At 43.5% G+C, this 23,270-nt stretch overlaps 1 protein-coding gene across 2 annotated transcripts in view; it reads right to left on the bottom strand.

Moving 5' to 3' along the window:
* LOC122801135 (solute carrier family 12 member 9-like) overlaps positions 1-23,270 on the bottom strand; it is a 1,658,551-nt gene that overhangs the window by 132,600 nt on the left and 1,502,681 nt on the right. For both annotated transcript variants that reach the window (XM_044070675.1, XM_044070674.1), the window contains exon 12: positions 16,121-16,267. In XM_044070675.1, coding sequence (XP_043926610.1) covers positions 16,121-16,267 — 147 coding nt within the window. The remainder of the gene's footprint in view (positions 1-16,120; positions 16,268-23,270) is intronic.

Below are 23,270 nucleotides of genomic sequence, written 5' to 3'. Positions count from 1 at the left end.
TGTTTTATTTTTGTAATTATTTGCAAAAATTAACGTGGGAGGGAATGTGATATCATTAATTACTTACTTTCTTACTATTTAAATGGTGAAACAACTTGTATTTATTTGTCTGAAGAAATTCCTTCACTGTAAGTGGATGAAAGCGCTCACATAAAAAATCCCTGTTTTTATTTGGAAGTGGCGTTCTTGTTTTTGGAATTTGGATTTGTAAAAAATGCCTTATAGTTATCCTTCACTTGGGAGGCTATTTTTGCCTCAAAATTTGCTTTTGAAGACGACTAGTTTTCCTGATTTTACTGTTTAGGGTAATGAGGGATTGTCCTGCTCTGTTGTGTACATTTTCTCCTACTTCTGGGCAGGATTTTCTTTCTTTTGTTGTACAACCCATTTATACCAGAGGTTCACCAGGGTGCCTTGTTTCTGTGGTTTGACACAGGCTTACTTCTGTCTGGTACTGCTGTTCCTATGCAGTTGTTTATATGGTCATACAGGGCTTTTGTGTACACCTCAGTACAAACGTCTGTTTCCTGGGTTTGGAGGAGCTTGGAAACTAGCTATGCCATCACTTAACATGAGGTAGTTTGCTTAGAAAAGTTCTTAAAGGTTTTGGATTTATGTATATTTCAAAGGAGACTGCTTAATGATCTGATCTAACCAGTGAGGATATCATGGTTTGGGGGGGGGGGGGTGCAGCACTCTCCCATATTTGTGAGTGCCAGCTCTAGGATATTTGTACCCCTGTCAGGAGTGCAAACTAGCTGCTCCAGGGTATTTTCATTAAGAAAGTCTAGAAATGTTTGGGCCTGCATGTTAGTGGTCATGGATGTTTCCAAGTTAATAGACAGGTAGCTAAAATCAGCCCTGAGTATGGTACTGGGCTGAATGGTGAAGCGAGTAAAGTATAGTTGTGTACCTACCATAAATGTAGATGTTCAAGTGTATTCACTGTTGCAGTCATTACTCTTGGGTTATCCTGGTGGCAGGCTACCCTCAGTCGGCCAGAATTTCAAAGTCTAGGTCCGGCATCAGTTGCTGTCGCCTCTTTCCTGACGTCAGTGTGCCAGGGGTATAAAAGATGCAGCAGACGCCATTTTCTTCAGTTTTTCTTGCCCCAGATGTCAGGTGCCCCCAAATTGGTAGGCTGAAAAAATATGCCAATAATGTATGCACAAAAATAACATTTTCTTCATCTACAAGCAAATACACCACATAGGTAGTATAGGATAGAGAAGTACAGATAAGTCCCAGCAAAGATAAGGGGGATGGTAGATGGGTAACCTGGACTGCAACAGTGAATACACTCTAACATCTACATTTATGGTAGGTACACAACTGTACTATGTTCATCGTGTTTCACTGTTGCAGTCATTACAATTGGATTGAATCCCAAAGATAAGGTTGGGAGGCTGGAACTAAACAGGATTAGGAGCGGCTATGAGGCCCTGCAGGACTGCAGTGGCAAAGCCTGCTCTGGAGAGGTAAGTGGTAGTGCTTTGTGAAAGTGTGCACTGAACTCCAAGTTGCAGCCTCTAAGATATCTTTGGTTGGTACTCCTCTGAGGAAGGCTGCTGAAGTGGCTGCTGCTCTGGTGGAATGACGCCTAATGCCCTTAGGCACTGATTTACCATGCTGAAAATAGCAGAAACTGATGCAATGGCCTATCCATTTAGAAACAGTCTGTTTTGAGATAGCCTTTCCTTGTGATCCTGCAGCATATGACACTAAAAGTTGCTCAGTCTTTCTGAAAGCTTTAGTTCTGTCCAAGTAGAAGCGTAACTGCCTGTGTATGTCCAAAGAATGCAGAATTTTCTCACCCTTGTTTTGTGGATTTGGATAAAAGGTAAGCAAGTAAATGGTTTGGTTGAGGGCCACACTGGACACCACCTTAGGTATAAATGTAGGGTTTGTCCTCAGAGAAACCCTGTCTGGATGAAAAATGATGAAAGGTTCCACAGCCATGAGTGCTTGTAACTCCGAGACTCGCCTTGCAGAGGTTATTGCTAGGAGCAGAGCTGTTTTCCAGGATAAGAATTTTATATCTGCTGTTGATGCTGGCTCAAAAGGAGGCAGTGTGAGTTTTTCCAAAACATAATTGAGGTCCCAGGCCGGAACTGGTGCTCTCCTTGGAGGACTAATGTTTTTGGCCCCTCTGAGGTACTGCCTTATTAAAGGATGAGGTGGGTTCTGTATTCTAATGGGCTGAAATGACAGAGGCATGAATCTTAATTGATGAGAAGGAAAGGCCTTTGTTCAGCATCTCAGTTAGGTATTGTAAAATCTGAGGGATATTTGGTACACACGTGTCAGTGCCTTTCTTCCTAGTTCCAAGCGCAAAATCTCTCTCATTTTTCTGCATAAGATTTTCTGGTACTGGGCCTCCTGGCCTCCAAGATAACATCCATAACAGCTTTTGATAGAGGAGTGTTCTGAATGGCTACATTATTCGCCATGCTGCCAGATTTAAGGTCCTGAGTTGGCTTTGCAGGATCTGATTGTTTTGTTGGGTCAGCAAGTGAGACGTTTGAGGCAATATCCATGCTGGACCTTGAGACAGGATTGGGTACCAATGCTGGCATGGCCAGTCTGGTAAAATCAGTATCATTTTTGGCTTCTCTTGTCTGACCTTTAGGAGTACCCTGGGAAGGAGAGGCAGTGGAGGAAAGGCATATACTGTTAGATTTTTCCAGCTGAAGGATAGGGCGTCCACTTTCCATGCTTGCTTGTGATACATCATTGTGCAAAATCTCTGCAATTGGCAATTGTGAGGGGAGGCAAATGGATCTATGTCTGGGCATCCCCATTTTCCTTATTATTATGCTGAAGACTTGTGGATCCAGTTTCCATTCGTGGGGATTCATGAGGTTTCTGCTTAGTTCGTCTGCCAGAGTATTTGTTTTTCCTGGCAGAAATTGTGCTTGCAGGTGAACTTGAAAGGCGAATGCTGTGGCCCATAAAGCCATTGCTTGTCTGCAGAGGGGGTAGGAGTGTGTACCTCCCTGCTTGTTTATGTACCACATGACCGTAGTGTTGTCTGTCTTTATCAGTAACTGTCCTGGATGAAGCAGGTCCTTGAAAGCTGTTTTAAATGCATTTTGAACAGCTAGCATCTCTTTTTGATTGATGTGAAGATGCATCTGGTTTCAGGCCATGTGCCCTGAATACATGTTCTTGCCATATGGACCCCCCAGGCATAGTCTGATGCATCCGTTGTCAGTGTCAGTCTGGCTGTGGGTAAACTGAACGGCAGATCCTTGTTGTGGTGACAGGCTTCTGCCCACCATCGAAACTCCTGTTGCAGGCAGGGAATGAGTGCAATTACTGTCTCCAGGCTGTGGCAATGCTGAGTCCAAACACTTTTTAGATACCATTGTAGTTTCCTCATATGCAGTCTGGCATATGGAATTAGTAGAATGCAGGATGCCATGAAACCCAAGGCCTGCAGGATTTTACTTGCAGATAAGTGGGTCTTTGTTGCCAATTTCTTGAAGTAAGTAGTCAGTTGCCTTTGTTTGTCTGGCGTGAGATAAGCCATCTGGGCAGTTGTATTTAAGCTTGCACCCAGGAATATTATCTCTTGAGAGGGCACTAGTTTTGATTTCTTTTCATTTACTGTGTACCCTAGGCCAATTAGTAATCTTTTTACAAAAGCCAGATGTTTTAGAAGAATGTCTTTGTTCTCTGCTTGAATTAGGCAGTCATCCAAGTAGGGATATCTTTGAATTCCTTTTTGTCTGCAAAACGCAATTACTGGTGCCAGGCATTTTGTGAAGACCCTGGGCGCAGTAGATAAGCCAAAGGGCAGTGCAGAGAATTGGTAATGCATTGAGCCAGCTATGAATCTGAGGTATCTTCTGCAAGACTGTCTGATTGGGACATGTAGGTATGCCTCTTTTAGGTCCAAAGTTACGAGCCAAGCCTTCTTGCCCAGCATGGGCAGTAGCTGCTGTACAGTCAACATCTTGAATTTTGGAACTTCCAGAAACGTATTTAGTGTAGACAGGTCCAGTATTTGTCTCCAGGTTTTGTCCTTTCTGGGTACTAGGAAAATTCTGGAGTAAACTCTTTGCCCCTGCTCTTGTTTTGGTACTTGCTGAATGGCCCTCATGTCCATGAGGGCTGAAATTTGTTTTATGCCTCTGCCCACTGATTGTGTGGCAGGTCTGGCATACCTTTTGACCTTGGAAGAGTGTGAAAATGGAACCTGTAGCCTTGAGACACAATGTTCAGGACCCATTTGTCTTGGGTAACCATTTGCCAATTTGATGAAAAAAGTGCTAGTTTTCCCCCTAAGGGGGCTTCCAAAAGAAAAGTGCTTGGTTCTGGTAGAGGAAAGTCATTGGGACTGTTTCCTGTAAGGCTGTGATTTGTCTTCTCTGCCTTTGGAGGTAGGAGCACCCCCCATTGTTTAGGCCTGTATGAGCCTTGGGGCTGAGATCTGCCTCTGTGATGCCTGTATCTGCCTTTTTGTGGTCTGTCTGACACTGGAAAGGACCAATTTTTAGAAGGCCAGTTCCTGCTAAACCTGGGTGGCTGTAACTAAGAAATCCTTGACTGTCTGCATGGATTTTGATTTATCCTCCATTTTTTTCAACATTTCTTCTGCTTTAGTACCAAACAAAGTATTATGCTGTAATGGTGCATCTAATAATTTTGCTTTGACATGATCAGGCAGATTCTGTTCCTTTAACCAAGCATGCCTTCTAATAACAGAACCTGTAACAGCGGCCCTGCAAGAGGCCTCCAGTGAATCATAACCACATTGCAAAGTATGCTTTCCCACTTGTTCAGCTGCATGCAATAAATCCTGCAATTCCTTGTTCTCTGAACATTCAGTATTTGTCAACAATTTTTGTTTAAGCAGTGACATTAAATATTGCTGATATTTAAGCATATGAAACTGACAATTTAAAGCCCTCACAGCCAGGGTATCAGAAGTGTAGACTTTTTTCCCCCGTCTGTCTAGAGCCCTAGAATCCCTATCAGAGGGGACAGGGTTTTTTGCAGTGGAAGCTTTAACCCCTTTGGGACCCTGAGATATAGTTTCTAGGTCAGCAGCGGGGTTTTTATATAGGAACTTATGAGAATCCAGGACCCTGTAGTATCTGTCTGGCTTAGCAGGTGCAGGGGGGTAAAGAGTCAGGGGACAGGCCAGACTCTGAAAATACATCATCTACAATGTCTAGAACAGGTGGAATAGCAAAGGGTCTATGCTGAGGAAGCAGCAGAAAGTCTCTGAGCCTTTTCTTAGATTCAGAATAATCTTGGCTCTCCCAGTGGAAATGCTCCCTCATGGTATGCAGTGTTTCCCCAAAAGAATAATCCTCAGGAGGAGAGGCTGAAGGAATGGATTCTTCAGCATCAGAATCCTCATAGGGAAGCATGGCGTAATCCTGTTCAGAAGAGGTATCAGAGGAAATAGAAACCTGATCAGAGGAATCATACTCTGTCTCTTGCCTAGGCCTCTTATCAGGAGGAGGATGGCAGCCTTTAGAGCCGCTTTAGTTTTTGTCTTTGAAGCTGAAGATGGCTTAATATATAGCCGTGTAGGTCTGAAGACACCCTCAGAAGCCGATGCCTGCTCAGCGGCTCCGGACCCATCTGAGGGAATGATTTCCGACTGTCCAATACCTTGAGTATCCAGAGGCCCAGTCGGCTCCACATGGGAGTCAGAAGTGGCCTGTGGCTCTGAGGTAGCGAGCACCAGGGGCTGTGAAAGCACCTCACTGAGACCCGGCGACTGGCCTAGCAGAGGCCTCGTCGTCGGTTTTGGACCTCGGATACCTATCCTTATCCTTGCGTTTTTTGTAAACTCCGGTTGTCAGCTGGTCTGACGGCATTATATAATTAAATCTCCAGCCAAAGTAAAGAAATGCAAAATCGTACCGACGCTTAATAGTGCATTGGTTAAATCTAGCACAAAACCAACAGCTAGCAACGTTGTGATCAGGGCCTAGGCAAGGAATACAGTAAGAGTGAAAATCCTTGTGAGGTATTTGCTTCCCACAAGAAATACAATTGTTAACTTTTTCTGACATCGGTCTGGAGCAAGAAAAAAGTTTCCCCAATGGGGTACTTAGCTTTAATCAAGACTTTGGTTCTGAAATTCGGATTTGAAAATCTCAGGAGTCGGCCGACCGGCACTTGCGAACTGCTTTTGCTTCGGGCACCGCGCGGCAAGAAAGACTGAAGAAAATGGCATCAGCTGCATCTTTTATACCCCTGGCACACTGACGTCAGGGAAGAGGCGACAGCAACCGACGCTGGACCTAGACTTTGGAATTCTGGCCGACTGAGGGTAGCAATGATGCATGGGTTTCATGGTAGGAGACCTGAAGCTAGCAAGAATATGGTAATGGATTCTCATGGTTAGTTTGACATGGAATAGTTCAAGCATGTTATACTGTTTGACCAGTCCTGAGGTGTGTTTTAGCCTTTATATAGATAGATGCACCTCACATTTTTCCTTTTCATGTGCAGTGGGAGATTGTAGCCATCCACTGCCAGAGTACTTTTTGTGGCTTTGAACCATGTTTCAAAAACACCATAGACATCAGCATTCTCCAGGATGAGGCGTGCTTCCAGGAATAAGAAGTTATGTACTCATCACAACGTTCCATCTGAGTAGGTGGCTTCATTTGTTTGCAACCTGTGGGTCTTGGATCCGAGCTGGCAACTATTTATACAGTTATGGATCTGAGCTCCTAGCTCCTCCCCTCACCCATAATCCCCTGCCAACCCCAATTGACCTCAGATCAAGTTTGCCCTCCTATATACCTGAAAAGGTATCCCAACAGGAAAAGGCAGGAATAATACCACCAACTAACTCTTCTGAAGGCCAGGGGGAAGGAAGGGGGGATGGTTGCAGACAAATGAAGCCACCTACTCAGATGGAACGTTATGGTGAGTACATAACTTCTTAATCTGGAGTAGGAACTTCATTTGACAGCAACCTGTGGGACAGAGTCCCCAGCTACCTGAATCTTGGGCGGCCATCATGGAAGGATGTTTGGGAGCACTGCGGAGCCAAAGGATGCTCTCCCTCTGGAAGTGACGTCCAGTTTGTAGTGGTTAATAAAGGTATGAGATGAGGCCCAAGTGGCTCCTGAGCAAAAATTATCCAAGGGGACTCTAGATCTGAATGCAGTAGAAGTAGATATGGAGAGAGTGGAGTGAGCACGGACCCTTCGAGGTGCGGGCCTCCCAGAAGCCTCATAAGCTAGAAGGATACATTGGGAAATCCAGTGTGATAAGGTGACCTTTGAAATGGCTTTACCTAAATTGAATTTGGCAAAGGAAATGAACAGCTGATCATACTCTGTCTGTGACCAGCAGTCCTATGAATACAGAAATGCAGCTGCCTGTGCACATCTAACGAATGCAGCTTGTATTCTCCTTTATTTTGATAATTAGGGAAGAAAACAGGATGATTGATGGACTGATTGATATTGGTTTCTGAGGCCACCTTAGGTAGAAAGGATGGATTGGTCCTGAGATACAATCTATCCTGATGAAAAACCAAGTAAGGGGGTTTTACGGAAAGAGCTTGAAGTTCCGAAACTCTTTTCACAGAAGTGATGGCTACCAGGAATGCTGTTTTCCAAGACAGGTATTTAAGATTAGCCGTGGCAGCTGGTTCAAAGGGGGAAGCAGTCAAGGCCTGAAAAACTAGCGATAGGTCCCAAGGGGGTATGGCTTCTTTGATAGGGGGCCTGAGCAGAAAAGTACCCTTGAGAAAGGTTTTACATAGTTTAGCTGACATCAAAGGACCTGTCTTGTGTCCTACATGGTAATGGGAGATGGCTGCCAATTGTACCTTGACTGTCGAACAGCTAGCCCCTTGCTGAAAAAGCCCGGTAAGGAAGTCCAAAATGGACGTTGGCGGAGCAGTGAAGGGGTCCAAATTATGATGTTCTGCCCAGACGGAGAAGCGCTTCCATTTACTGCAGTAAATCTTCCTGGTGGAAGGTTTATGCGCTGCCACCAAGATGGCTTTGACTGGTGAGGAGATACCGAGAGTCCTAATTAAGAGTGGAACTGGAGCAGCCAAGCTGTCAGCTTCAGGTTGTCCAGATTTGGGGTCGGTAAGCCTGATATTTGGGAAATCAGATCAGGGCTGGGATCCAGAATCCAGGGAGGATTCACCAAGTGAGACCACAGGTAAGGGAACCAAGTTTGTTGAGGCCAGAATGGGGCAATGAGGATCATCTTGCTCCCCAACAGAGAGGCTTTCTGTAACATCTTTAGCATCAGGGGTAGAGGAGGATAGGCATAAAGTAGACCGGGTGGCCAAGCATGCAGTAGAGCGTCTCTCGGGGCTTCCCCTGGTGGGGAAATCAGGGAGAAGAAGTTGTCGCATTTCGTATTTGAGGGAGAGGCAAAAAGATCGTAGCAGGGTTGCCCCCATTTTGCAAAAATCTGCTTCGCTACTCGGGAGTTGAGAGACCACTCGTAAAGGGAAAGAATAGTGTGGCTGAGTTTGTCCGCCAGAATGTTGGACCATCCCCGAATGTGCATTGCGATTAGAAAGCGGTTGGTGGATATCGCCCATTCCCACACTCTCTTGGCCTCTCGGCAGAGAGGATAAGACCTGGTTCCCCCCTGTTTGTTGATATACCAGACAACTGACATGTTGTCCATCTGTATCACAATAGTTCCGATGGGAAGAAGGTTGTGAAGTGCTTGCAACGCCAACAGCACTGCCCTCATCTCCAGAACATTGATATGCAGGGAGGTCTCTGAGTCGTTCCATGTGCCTTGGACTGTTCTGCCTGAGCAATGCCCCCCCCCCTCACCCAAGGCGAGAAGCGTCCATGGTCACCATGACGAGGGGAGGTGGAGCGCAGAAGGGGCGACCTGTATGGAGGTCTGGGGAATGAAGCCACCATAACAGGGCCCTCCTGCAAGCCTTGCTGACAGAGACAGGGTGATTGAGAGGAAGAAGCTGGAAGGACCATTGTACTTGAAGGGTCCACTGTAGTACCCTCATGTTTAGGCGAGTGCACGGAAGGAGTGTAATTGCCGCTGCCATAGAGCCCAGTGCCCTCAGGACCAATTCTGTGGGTGGAGTTTCTGATTGGAGGATGGCCCGCACATGTAAACTGAGATTCTGTAGTCGTTCTGAAGTGAGGTAGGCTCGTAGACTTCTCGTATCTAACCTGGCCCCTATGAAGTCTATCACTTGTGTCGGAGCAAGGGAGGATTTGTCCATATTGATCATGATGCCTAACTGGGGGGCTAGGCGAAGAAAAAATCTTTGGCTGAGAAGAGTAGATGCCTTGTTGGGGCGGTCAGGAGCCAGTCGTCCATGTACGGGAAGACCTGCATTCCCTGAAGTCTCAGGTGGGCCGCTATCACTGCTAAAACTTTGGTGAACACCCTGGGGGCTGTGGTGAGGCCAAAGGGAAGGACCCTGAACTGATAGTGGCTGGCTCCCAGCGAGGCGGAAGGACCCTCCTGGATCGTCTGTTCATTAAGATGTGGTAGTACGCATCCTTGAGGTCTATTGAGCACATCCAGTCATTCTCCCGTAACAGGGGGAGAATGGATTTAAGAGTGACCATTCGGAATTTCTCCTTGGTTATCGACAGGTTCAAGAGGGAGAGGTCTAGAATTGGTCTCAGGTCCCCCGTCTTATTTGGCACCAGAAAGAACCTGGAGTAAAACCCTAATCTGAGCTGGTCTGGGGGGACGGGTTGGATGGCCCTTTTTTCTAGCAGCTGCTGGATTTCCATGGCTGCAGCCTCCCTCTGATCAGGTGGTACATCGGGGAGGTTCTTGAGTCTGGGAACATGAAGAAGAGGGAATTTGTAACCTCTGGATATAATCCAAAGCACTCAGCGGTCTGACGTAATGGACTCCCATGCCGCCAAATGCCTCGAGAAGCGCCCCCTGACTGCCTCCAGAGTAGAGCAGTCGGGCAACCCTTCAGGGCTGTTGTGTGGGCTGATCAGAGAAGGATTCTCTGGACCCAAAATTTCTCAGTGCCCCCTGTCTCTAGGGCGGTGTGTCCTCCCTGTCGTCCTCTGCCACAGGAGGACAGGTTGTCCGGAGCAGGTTGGGAATGTTGAGATTTCCGGAACCACATCTTCTTCTGTCCCTTTTGGTTCTTGGAAAAGGACCTCTGGGGAGCAGAGAAGCGGACTCCGATGGCAGACAATGTCTTCCCGTCCTTCTCGCTCTGGACAAGTGCCTCGCGAACGGTCTTGCCAAACAAAGCAGAACCATCAAAGGGGGCATTCGCAAAGGACGCCTTAAAGGGCTCCGTGAAGTCACAATGTCGGAGCCAGGCCTGGAGTCTCATAACTAGGCCCGCTCCGTGAGCTCTAGCGGCTCCCTCAGTTGCGTGAGACAACAGCCGCATAGAGGTATTAGAAACAGACCTCAGAGTGGCCATACGAGTGGAGTACAGTTGTTTGTCCTCCGACGACATGGACTCTGGGGGGGGAAGCAGCGTATTCTTTAATAAGATCGCGCTGCATCCTGATGACATGTGCCATGTAGTTCAGAGACCTTACTGAGAAGGTCGCTGAACTGAATACCCACTTCCCAAGGCGATCCATCAAGCGAGACTCCTTGCTCGGAGGATGGACCAAGGGGCTCTCCTGGGCTAGTTCCCTCTTAGTGGCTGCCGCCATCAACATGGCGTCTACAGGGGGACCCTTGCTCCAGTGGGGCCGGTCTGTGGGGGGGGGCTCAAAATCCTATCTGGGCACTTGGGAATAGGCTGCACAGTGTCCGGCACCTTCCACGCCCTGGTGGTCACAAGGTCCACCAGGGGGTCGGCTGGAGGGGACACCCAAGAGGTAGACGGGCCTGCTTCGATTGCCTCCAGGAACACGGACTTGTCGGAGGAAGCCTTGGGGGCAGACCACCCCCCCGAGCCTAAGCATTTCCATGATGTCTCCAAAGGAGACATCCTCAGGGGGTGATCTTGGGGAGCCTTCCCCTTCATCCAAGTCCGTGTCCTCTGTTAAGGACTCGGGGGAGTCCACATGCCTCATCTTACACTTATGCTTGTGAGGCACTTCCTCGGGGGGGGCTGTCCGAGGAGGTTTCACCAGCAATGTCTTGTTCCAAAAGAACAAACTGGGATATCGAAGCAGGCTTTCCTTGTGGCCGGGTGATGGAAGCCTGACCCAGCAGAGAGGGAGTGCAGGGCAGAGCCGAGACAAGGGCCGGGGGTCTGGATGTTCTCGACAGAGCCCTCTCCACTACATTGAAGGCCGAGGGGAAGCTGCTCTCCCTGGGCTCCAAGAGCTGACTCCCACTCGGATCCGATGAAGGGATTGGAACCGGCGCCGAGACTGTCGGATCCGAGGGACCAGTGTGCTCCGACCTGGATGGAGCCGAAAGCACACTGAATCCCTCAGATCTGAAGCTCAGGCCACGGCTCCAAGAGGTCGGATCCGACGATGGAACCGACAGACTTGAGGGCAGGGTCGGATCCGAAGCACCCAGTACTGTCGCCACCGACCCACCCCCGGCTCCAACGCTGCCCGGCTCCAAGCGCTCTGAACCCAGAAAGCGGGTCGGAGAAGGAGCTATCAGAGCAAAAAAGGGTGTCGAGCTCCGGAGCTAGGAGCACTCCCATCTGCAGCTGGGCCTGGATGAACCTTCTCATCATCCGGTCCAAGTCTGCATCAGACAGGCTGTAGGTGGATCTCGATGAGGCCACCGAGGCAGGCCTGGAGTGCCACCTCGACGGAGATCAGGTCTTCTCCTCCTCCCATCCCAGGGAGAAGCAAGGTGATCGGAGCCGAGGAGGAGGAGACCTGGAAGCCGTGGAGGGAGAAGTCCGCTTAGATGGGGGGACAGAAGCGGAGGCCTCGGCCCGCCGCTTGTGGTGCTTCTCCCTCTGTTTCTCCCTCCTGGCCTCCCTATCCTCCGGCGCTTTAGTGGGAGTTTGAATCTCGGCCAAAGGAAGGGGAGCAGGAGTGGCCACCACCACAGGCTGGGGAGGTGCCACGGGAGTAGCGGAGGCCGAAGCAGACTCGGGGGCAAAAGTCCCGCCAGGACCAGCTTCGACCTCTGCTCTTTCAGTGCCCTGGGGTTGAACCCTGCACAAATCGTGCATCCAGAGGACAGGTGTTCAACCTCAAGGCACCGAATACACCGAGTGTGGCCATCCGCCGGTGAAAGCTTATGGCCACACTCGGTGCACTTAGAAAAAATGGGCTTTGGGGCCTCCAACATTTTTCAAGAAAAGAAAAAACTACACAAGCACACCAAGCCCCAAAAACACAAACAACACACACACTACGACCAGCGAGGGGAGGAAATACACTAAAAAATAATAAAATTAACAAAACAGGATCCTAAACACACACTATTTAAGAAAAGAAAGATTTTCTATTTTAACAACTTTTTCTTAAAACTTATCTGAAAGTCACCAGGAGCTCTGCAATCCAGCTGTCTCTTCTCAGAGCGGCAAACTAGATCTGAGGTCAATTGGGGTTGGCAGGGGATTATGGGTGAGGGGAGGAGCTAGGAGCTCAGATCCATAGCTGTATAAATATTTGCCGGCTCGGATCCGATATCGGATCCAAGACCCACAGGTTGCTGACAAATGAAGTCCCTACTCCAGATGTGCAGTTTCCTGTTGAGACTCCTAACTTTGATCAGTAATACCACTAGCTTACCACTAGCTTATCCTGAGTAGATGTTACCACATTGGATGGTTTGTCTGTCTGGCAATGCCTAGAAAAAGGCACTATATGGATGGATAATGTTTTGGCCAATATTCAAAAGCCTGGTGGTGGCAGGTGAAGACCATCCCTGGCAAAGCAGCATGGCCTGTCAACCATGCTTTCTCAGGCTGACAAATGTTGGACTCCTTTGGAATGACATCAGTAGCTAAGACAATTATTAAAGTCAATCATTTTCTGTTGGTCTTTCAGCATCTTACTTGGGAGACTGTAGAATGCTGCTCAATGCTAGGCTTATACCTGCCTGTGACACATTCTGATAGCTCAAGCATGACTCTCTTCATATAGTCCAGGGACATACATCTCAGGTCATTTACATCCACATGGACTATGACTAACTCATGCTGATACTTGGGGTTTAGTGATCCGAGTGCTTGCATGCACTGGTAGACACTGGCCCCTGACAGGCAACTGGTGAGAAGGACACTAGTGTGACACACAGTGGAGTCTTCTATAAACCAGATATTGAGTTGTGGGATGTTACATCTTATAGGCTTGCTAGCTGAGATATAGCGAAATGTGGTTTTGTGTGTTGTGGTAGTTGCTGTCTTGTTTGCGTGGATGCAGTTTTTTAGAACTGCATCTGAGAAGCCTTTGAGGTAAGTTGCATGTGAGCACCTCCACATACGTGGGTCTGTGTTTCTCATCCTTTGTAAATGTGGTGAGTATGGATGTATGTCAGTGACAACCTGTTTGGTGAATTCTGTGTCTATATGTGACAGTCTAGCCTCTAGTGACACTGTAACGACATCTCTCACATACTGTATTTATCTGTTCCAGAATTAAGTGGTTGTCAGTGTACATAAGGTAATTGCTACACTGCCTCAGGATGTTCATGTCCACTGAGCTAGATGCAGAGATAGCAGGAAACTGCCTCACCATGGTTGCAGGTCCCAAAGTGGGCTTTACAAGGAAAAGGAGTGGAGGGCGTTTGTACACAGATGAGGGATGGGGGCTTACTTGATGTAATCTCAGTTAACTGATCCAGTGATACTGCCCAATCTAGTTGCTCTTTTATCAGTGATAGTCCTGGGTGATGTAATAATAATCTAGACCTAACTAAATGAATCATGCTACTTGGGGTGCAAACTAGTTGCTTCTTGAAAAGCATGGGACAGAGCTAAATTTCCGAGGTAGTTTTTATAGGGAAAGAGCAACTTTCGGTGATTGCATATAAACAGGCACCATTAAATGTCACTGCAGGAAAAACAGCTTTATGCAAATGCGAGGTTTACATACAAGATTAAAAAAGCAAGTTTGATACTAGCTATACTCCAGGTAAGCATACAATAAGCTTTCCACCAGTAATTCCCAGCTCAGATAGATAGAAATCAGCCCTTTTTTGCCACAACAGTGCAGACTTTGACCTCTTAATATAAAATGATTGGTCTGGAGCTTAAAGGGAACACAAAACAGATGCCTAAAAGCACTGAAACTGTAGAAACAGTGTACTTAAATGCAGAACAGCAACCCTTACATCAGTTTAAAAATGCAAATTAAAACTCTATACAAGTGCAAGAAAAACAAATAGCACAGAAATCTTTCATACTGTAATGAAAACAAAAAAGTGCAACAATTAGTTAATTTCTTTTTTCTTGCAGAGGATGGCTTCAGATGCAAGCAAAATCTCTTAGTCTATGGTATTATTATCAAATGATCAGAATCTCTGAGTAAATCAGCCAGATGGAAAGGAAAAGCAGTTGACAGTATGCAGATCCATTAATAACTTATATGTGGATGGGAAAAGTCCCAGAGTACATGCAGAAAGACAGACTGTTCAGAAAGATGAAAGGATGCATATTAGAAAGTTTCAATTATACAAAGGGAGTAGTACTGCAAGATATAGCATCTGGGAGGATAAGAATGATAAAGAAAGAAATAACAGTGTAAGCGAAGAAGGAAGAGAAAAGAAATCAAAATCTGTTGAGGAATTTATGGAGGAAGGCATGACCCAGGAGACAGAAAAGCAGAAAATAAGTTGAAGGAAAAAGATTAGCTATATAAGACAGTTAAACAGGACAGAACATGGAAAACAAGTGCACCTCTGAGTACTTTGAAGGGAAGTCATACAGAGAAAAAATGTCTGTCAATATTAGCAATTGTGTATGACAGTGATGAAAACATTAAAAATGAGAAATAGTATGAGAAGACGATGCCCCTAAACTAACAGATTAAAGTCAAGGAAGGGAAATGGGGCAAGATATACAGATAAAAAAAGAAAGAAATGACCACTGAAGAGGTCAGAAGCAACCTGGAATGGGCAACAGCCAAATTCATTTAGCGCAATATAATAACCAAAGTAAAGAAAGCAGCAGAGTGCACAATGTTTCACAGAGTGGAGTCAAACCCTGAGTGATGCAGGTGTGGGGAAAGGATGGGCGAGGCTGTTCGGCATAACGTAATGTCAGCACTTCATGGAAACTTGGTAAAAAGTAAAGAAGTGTTGGGGAATGATGGGAAGGATATACTGGAAAACACAGAACATAGGTGTCAAGAGAGAGAAACAAAATATGGAAAGAACATTAAGGGCATTAAGAAAGGCATTGCTTATTTTTGTGACTGGCAGATATACAAATGAGGAAATGGGAGGAAAGGAGAGATCATGAAATGGAAGCAGTGACATCTGTAAGAGGGGTACTGGGATATGAGAAAGAATGAGGTGGGAGTTCTTAAAGGAATGTAAGGAGATAATTAAAAAAGCAGAACCACCCTCCTAGGGAAGGAAGAATGAGGTGGAGAGGGGTAGGAGATGGTGGAACTCCTAAGAGTCTGAGGAAGAAAAACAGTGTAACACTATTGTGGAAGTAAGGATCATGGGTGCCAGACAACAGAATAGTGTAACCCTGCTGATAAAGCCAAGATCAGGGCGGAGGAAAACAATGAAACTCTCCTGATGAAATATGTATAAGATTATAAAGATAGATGTTGATAAGTTAGAAATGTTTACTAAAAAAATCATTTCAACAGAGAAGTGTTAATAGGTCCTTTAAAGGAAAAGTAATTGTCTGATTTTTCTGACCATCTCTTGGGTAATGGAATGAAGTATTTTTAGAAACAGGTTGTTACAGGAACTCTAAGGAACGCTAGCTTCCTTGGAACCCTAAAGCAGTCCTAAGGCTAATCATGGACACAGTGGATTTTCTGCTGTGTTTGGGATTCTGCATTATGAAACGCTACACACTTACATGCTGGTCTCTGAACTCCTGGTCTTCACAGCTTTATTCAGCAATATGCTAAGTGAAAAAAGTCAAAACAATTCTGAATAGTGTACTGCATACTTCAGGCACCTGCCTAAAAGTCCATTCCTTCACTACAACGTCTTGGGTAATCACATACACTTACCTGGTGCCTCTTTTTGGCACTGCGTAGCAGAGTAACCAGAACACCAAACAAAACTGGTGAATTAAATTACTTACCTAGACCAGAGATAAACAGAAGGTGCTGCACACCATGTCTCACACAAGTTGAGAGAGTGAGGTTGACAAATGCTTTGATGTTCAGCTTATCTACAAGAGTTAGCCAGGAGTCATACTGACTCTGTAATGGATCTGAAGGTAAACAATCTACAGGGGAAAAAAAAACCAGTAAAAACTTAAAATATTATCTTTAAATGCAGGAAAAAGATGCTCACATGCAAGGATTGTTCATAGGTGCTTACTAGGCTAACGAACACAAAGGCATTTTTAAGCCTAGCCATGCATTCCAAATCTCTGACAAGTTCTGATACCCTTGATAAGTGTAAGCAGGGGCTTGGGAGATGAACAATTTAGAGGCTGTGTGTCCATTAGGACATAGGTGCCAAACCATGGTGAATTTCTTGCTCCCCATCCAAATGTCCAGGTTGCACTTGAATTGAGTTAGGGAGGAATGCTGCTTCACATGGATGGGAAGCCTGTTTCAGAGATGGGGTTATCTCTGGGATACATTCCTTATACTTGCATCAAGATGGGTAAGAATGCCCCATCCTGATGTATTAGAAAGGCATATCTGAAGAGTTCCAAACACAAATCATATTTCAAACTACTACATATAGAGTCCAGTTTCAGCAACTCTACATTCAGCAGTGAGCAGAACTAGTTATCTCACTTAATACCCCAAAAGATGACACATCGATTATCATCCACAAATTTATTTATGCTTGTAAAGTAGTCCAAAGACCCTTTTCAGTCATGACCCATGCTTACAAAAGCAAGAATATGGCGCTTTCATATTGACAGTAACAGCTTTATAACTGTTTAACTTGTACAATATGACTAGACACCGCCATATAGTTGTTTTACAGTTGCATAACCTTACAATACGACTTAATAGAAGTATTAAAAAAAAAGGATAAGACCAATGTTTTTGGAAAAAAAGCTTAGACACAACCAGTATAGTAAAAGACATAGCATTGATTGGAAAACAAATACTGAAAAGATGCAGTAAATCACACTGACAGATAATTATGGAAACATTAGATACTATAACTTGCTTTTCTATGTTCAATATATCCTTCCAGTTCTGGATATACATCAGCTTAAAGTAATGTTCATGTATCCAGGTGTGGTTTTGTATTGAGTGATGGACTTGGTAATCATATTACCCTTTATCCCTGAAGCATTTACAAGCTATTTCACTTTAGAGATCATCTGCAAGTGATGATGTGAACCATTGCAGAGCATCCTGGCCTTTTATTTCTAGTAATAAATTGTTTCATAGTGCAGGGATCAGTCTAGAGAATGCACGTTCTCCAATAGCTGTATGCAAAGGTGTCTAAGACAGTGCGATAACATTTTCTTGGCTGTTTCATAAAGAGCATAACTGCTGTATCCCTGAAAGGGAGTTTCGTTCTTAAAGGAAGCAATACCTTTCACCTAAAACTTTCTATATCAATGTACGTATGAGGTAGGTAGATTTTAAGGATACAGGTATATAACTGATTTTCTTAAAAAGGCTGCAGTGTTGGGTATATGGATTTGCAAGCAAAGCAAATGTGCAGATTTTGTTTATGGCAATCTAAAATCTGTAAGTATTGTAGGAGGAATAAAAATAGTAATGGTAGTTCATATTCAAGCTTTGGGAGAAGCACATTTTTAGAAATAGAAATACTAACATCAGGTGAGAGATTCTACAGAATAATTAGTTGTTAGTACTTTATTAACTATATTGTCAGTATGAGTGCTGAAGGTGAGGGAAATGTCAAGATCAATGCCTACTTATTTGTATTGGGAGACAATGGAAATACGATACTATACTATGGTTATAAATTACTGTGCACAAAGGCAGTTACTACACTTTGCAGGGGGTGGGGGGGTGAAAGAGCATAATTTTTTTAAAGAAACTTTATTAAATCACTGACATGTACATTTATATAAACGAAAATAAACCATACCAACAATTTCATTTGCAAACATTATACAAAACATGTTGACATAACTGTAGTTGCAAACATTATACATCACTTGTAATTTATAGTTATTGTCAGTTAAACATTACATAGCTCATTCAAATCCTACTTTCCTCATTCCTCCTTTGTATGTATTGCTCCCACAATTCTCATTTTTTTCTTATGTAATTTGCTCCTACCCTTTTCTAAGGATCCCAATTCCAATTGTTTTATCTCTGTTACTATATTTACTACTTTTCATAAAGTTGGTTTTGATTTCCATTTTGTAGTAATTGCTTTCTTGGCAGCCACCGTAATTAGACTCAGCAAGGTCTTAACATGTCTAGGCAATTCAGATTCTGTATCATACCTCAAAAAAATCATTTCCTTACTTACTCCAATTTGCTCGCCTAGTATCTCTGACAAAGCAGTCTGCAGAGAATCTTTAAAGTCTGCCAAATAATTACACTCTCAGAAAATATATTCCCAGTTGCTTCTTTCATCCCCATCACACCTCTAACATTTGCTGTTTACCCAAGGAAAAATTCTTTGGAGTATACTTGGGATATAAAAATACCTATGTTAACACTTTGAAGCAAAGATCTTATATTTTCTAGATGCTGTTGCATATTTTGGAGACATAAATATATCCCCCATCATTTACCTCTTTCCAATCCTTTCTAACCTTCTTTTACTGATTCTTATAGTCATCATTCTGTATTGTATACACTCTAATAATTATTCCTTTCTTAACTGCAGCTTCTGTTCTAGACTCTACTAAAAATGCTACCGGTGCTGGTCTTTCATTTAGGACCCCCCCCCCCATTTCTACATCTGCCTATACTCTGACAGCAATAATTGATGCTCTTCTTTCGGCTTTTCCTGGTTAGGGGTCGCCACAGCCGAACTCTGGTCCACTAATGATTGGCAGTAGATTTTTTACACGTGCCAAGGTGCCAGCTTGACGCCCAACCTTCAGCGAAGGCACGCCCATTCTATGCATGTCTTTCGAACGCCGATAGCAATCATTGATAAGGAAGGCAATCGCTAACCTGCAGTCCAAATAAATTTTTGGCATCTTCTCATTTTAATACCTTTCCCCCTCTAGTAATTTGCTCCCAATGGCGTGGTTCCTTTGCCAGTTTTTTTCCAATAAATTCCAGCCCCCCCCCCCCTTGCCTATTGTCTGTATCACTAATTGCAGTTATCTCTATCAGCAGAATCTTCTTTCTCCATTCCTGTGTTGGCTTAGTTCTTAGAATACTTTCTGCTACTTTATGAACATAATATTCTGTATGATTATTATTCTCCTTAAAGGTCTGCATCCAAAATCCTAGTCTCTGGTTGTTTCTTGAGCATCCCCCATTTCATCATCTCTATCCACTCTGAATTACAGTTTTCTGCTGTGCTATTGATATGAGTCTTAACTGTGTTGCTCTGAAATACCCCTTTAAATTGGGTAATCCCAATCAACCTTGTTCTATTTATTTCACATTTGTTAACCAGGTTGGTCCAGCTGAGTTAAAAAAATAACATTTTCAGTGGCGACCCAAGGAGAAAAGCTCCAATAACATCTACAGCAATAAAAAGTAAAAAGAAACATTATACATAAATAGAGTACAAACTGAAATGCCAGTATACAGAACAAATTATAGTTGTCACAAAGTATGAGTACTAAAAATTTAAACAAACAGTTTAGTCAAAGTGCTGAAAAGCTAGCATGTTCTAAAATTTACAAGAATTAGAAGCAGTGCCAAGATGCTTCCTAAGAATTAGAAGCAGTGCCAAGACACTTCCTAAAAATTAGAAGCAGTGCCAAGATGCTTCCTAAGAATTAGAAGCAGTGCCAAGATGCTTCCTAAGAATTAGAAGCAGTGCCAAGACACTCCCTAAGAATTAGAAGCAGTGCCAAGACACTTCCTAAGAATTAGCAGTGCCAAGACACTTCCTAAGAATTAGCAGTGCCAAGATGCTTCCTAAGAATTAGAAGCAGTGCCAAGATGATTCCAAAGAATTAGAAACCGTGCCAAGACGCTTCCTAAGAATTAGAAGCAGTGCCAAGACACTTCCTAAGAATTAGAAGCAGTGCCAAGATGCTTCCTAAGAATTAGAAGCAGTGCCGAGACACTTCCTAAGAATTAGCAGTGCCAAGATGCTTCCTAAGAATTAGCAGTGCCAAGATGCTTCCTAAGAATTAGAAGCAGTGCCAAGATGCTGCCTAAAAATTAGAAGCAGTGCCAAGACGATGCCTAAGAATTAAAAGCAGTGCCAAGATGCTGCCTAAGAGTTAGAAGCAGTGCCAAGATGCTTCCTAAGAATTAGAAGCATTGCCAAGACACTTCCTAAGAATTAGAAGCAGTGCCAAGACGCTTCCTAAGAATTAGAAGCAGTGCCAAGAGGCTTCCTAAGTAGAGGTTGTAGAATGTGAATAGACAGAGGTATAAGGGAGGTTATGTGGGGTGACTGCAGTGGCAGATCTTGGAATTAAGCAGGTGATCTTTTAGGGTCTTTTTAAAGTTGTTGGCATGAGTTATACTTCTGATAAGTAATAGGAGTTTGCTCCCCTATATGTTCCCCTATTCCTAGTGGAATCTTGCTGTCTTCTCATTCTGGATAAAATCATTCAACTCTATATTACGAGCCACACCTTCTCCTCTTGTTGATAAAAAAAAATATGCCTGACCTGTGAATAAGACTAAAGGGACTAAAAATATTTTAACTGTTTGTATCTTACTATCCATATCCATATAACAGCACGTCAATTTTCTCAGTTTTTGTATTATCTTTTTAGTTTCTTCCCACCACACCAGGATCATTTTAATCTGTACTCCTAAATACTTCAATTTATCATACCCCCATAAAGATGGATATTGCTGAACCAATTCATGTGTGGGTAACATCATTTGCCATTAATGGCTTTGTTTTAGCTTCATTAATTTTATATTCCAAAAAGATTTGAAACAGTGTCAAAATGTTCCACAACACTGTAATGTCCCTTTCTGGCTTTGTCAGGTATAAATAATATCATCTGCAAATAGAGCAACCTTTTCTTGACTACCATACCAATTATATCCCTGAATGTCCAAGCCCCTTATTTTATTTGCCAATGGTTCCAAATATAATGCAAATAAAGGGGAGAAAGGACACCCCTGCCTGATTCTTCTGCTCAAGCAAAAAATATCAGAGAGGACCCCCACCCACTTCAATTTTTGCCTCCGATCCCTCATATATCCTCCTAATCAACCTTACAAATTTATCAGGGAATGAAAATGCTTCCAATGCCCTACTCAAAGTCCCAGATTACTCTGTCAAGTGCTTTCTCTGCATCAAGACCCACCAACAACAGTGGTATTTTCTTACATTCTGCTTCCCTCTGGATCAGTGTTTTGTTAATGTCAAATATTTGCCTCCCCTCCACAAAACCACATTGATCCATATCTATTAACTATGGCATCACATTTGCCATTCTTTTAGCCATTTTAGACAAACACTTTATAATCATGGTTTAGTACTGAAATGGGCATGTATGAAGCTGGATCTGATGGATCTTTACCCTCCAAGTATTACAGCTACCACCACTTTCTTCCAGGAAGTTGGTACTTCTCCTCCACTTAAAATACTGTCAAAAAAATCCTTCAAGATCTTTATTGGTTCTTTCCCTCCTAGCTTTTAACCTTCCACTGGAATACCATCTATTCCTGGGAACTTTCCTGTAGACTGGTTATACATCACCATTTTCTCTCATCTACTTCTATCCTGTTAGGAACTGGGCCACCTCTAACCTTGGCATAATTCAGTCTTCCATAAACATTTCCATTTGTACCTTTTCTCAATTTCCATATTTCTCTGCTTTATACAGATTTTCATAGAATTTCCAAAATATTTCTAATACTTCTACAGGATCCCTTATCTTCCTTGTTATAGGCCCCTATGCTTGGTGACAGCCCTTTCTACTTTGTTGCCTGAGTAGTTGTACTAAAAGTTTTTCTGCTCAAGATTTATTATCAAAAAACAGTTGCTTAACAGCAATCCTTCTAAACTCATGCATATTATCAAGGTAATCCCTTATTTTCTGCTTAGCATTCTGCAGTTGCTCCTCCTCTTGTGTGGGATCCCCCCTATTTTGCAGTACTTTAACATTTATCAGCCCCTCTAAATAATTACCGTTACTTCTTAACCATATCTCCCCGTTCTTTTATTTCCACCCTATTTTTAAACTCCACTTTAATTTTATCAAACTCCCTAGCTATATTTTCAGAAGAAATTTCTATCTTCTCTAACAGCTCCTGAATAATTTCCACTACCCATTCCTTAAATTCCTCTCTTTTCAACAGATATGTGGAAAGTGCCAGTGTCTCATTTTTTTCATCACCCTGTGTTTTTACTTTAATTATTGGTACAAGATCCAAAACACTTATTGGGTTAAATACACATGTTCCTGTGAAATGTAAATAACTAGCCTAGCCCAGTTTTTATATGTTGGGGAATATGTAAATTCACTCCAAGTACTGAATTTACACCTTCCGTGCCAAATATTTTCATAATTATTTTCAAAAATTTACCCTCCTTTGTTATATTTTTCCCTTCTGGGCCCCACAGACACATAATCTGTGTTACCAATCAAATTTCAGTCCCCAGCTATAAGCAATATTCCTTGCTGCTAATTGTTTCTCCCAGAATTTTCTTAAGCTCCATCATAGCAGTTTTCAGTGGAATATAAATACATGTCAATGTAATCCTCTTCCCTTGCTAGTAGCCCCTTAGTACTACAAATGTATTTATCTTCTTCTTCTTCTATCACTATTGGAGCTCTTGCAATTAATACAAGTACTCCTCTCTTCCTTTGCCCCATGTATTCTGCTAAATAGCTATCCTGAAAACCTTTCTTTATCAAATTCACTTGTTCATTTCTTTTTAAGTGTCTCCAATAGCATTTGCAATCTACATTTTAATACAGTTCACTATTCTTTCTCTTTGGTATTTATCTGTTAGACCACTGACTTTTAAAGACATTACAGAAAGCATCAGATTCTTGAAGTTATCCCCATCTTTTAAGTGCAACAGCTTTTTTATTAAATGTCTAGTTCCAGCTTTGTGTCACACGCATATACTGCTTGGCAGGTTAATTTTTTATACAGTTGTTTCTTGCCATCCCCATTTGAGCTTATCTTGCAAAGCTTTTTTGTTTATTGAAAGCCCTC

This window comes from Protopterus annectens, chromosome 4.part1 (assembly GCF_019279795.1).
Source record: "Protopterus annectens isolate FY-2018-M chromosome 4.part1, PAN1.0, whole genome shotgun sequence".
Classification (NCBI taxonomy): domain Eukaryota; kingdom Metazoa; phylum Chordata; order Ceratodontiformes; family Protopteridae; genus Protopterus; species Protopterus annectens.
The sequence above is the reverse complement of the archived record's forward strand: the minus strand, read 5'-3'. Positions and strand labels throughout refer to the sequence as shown.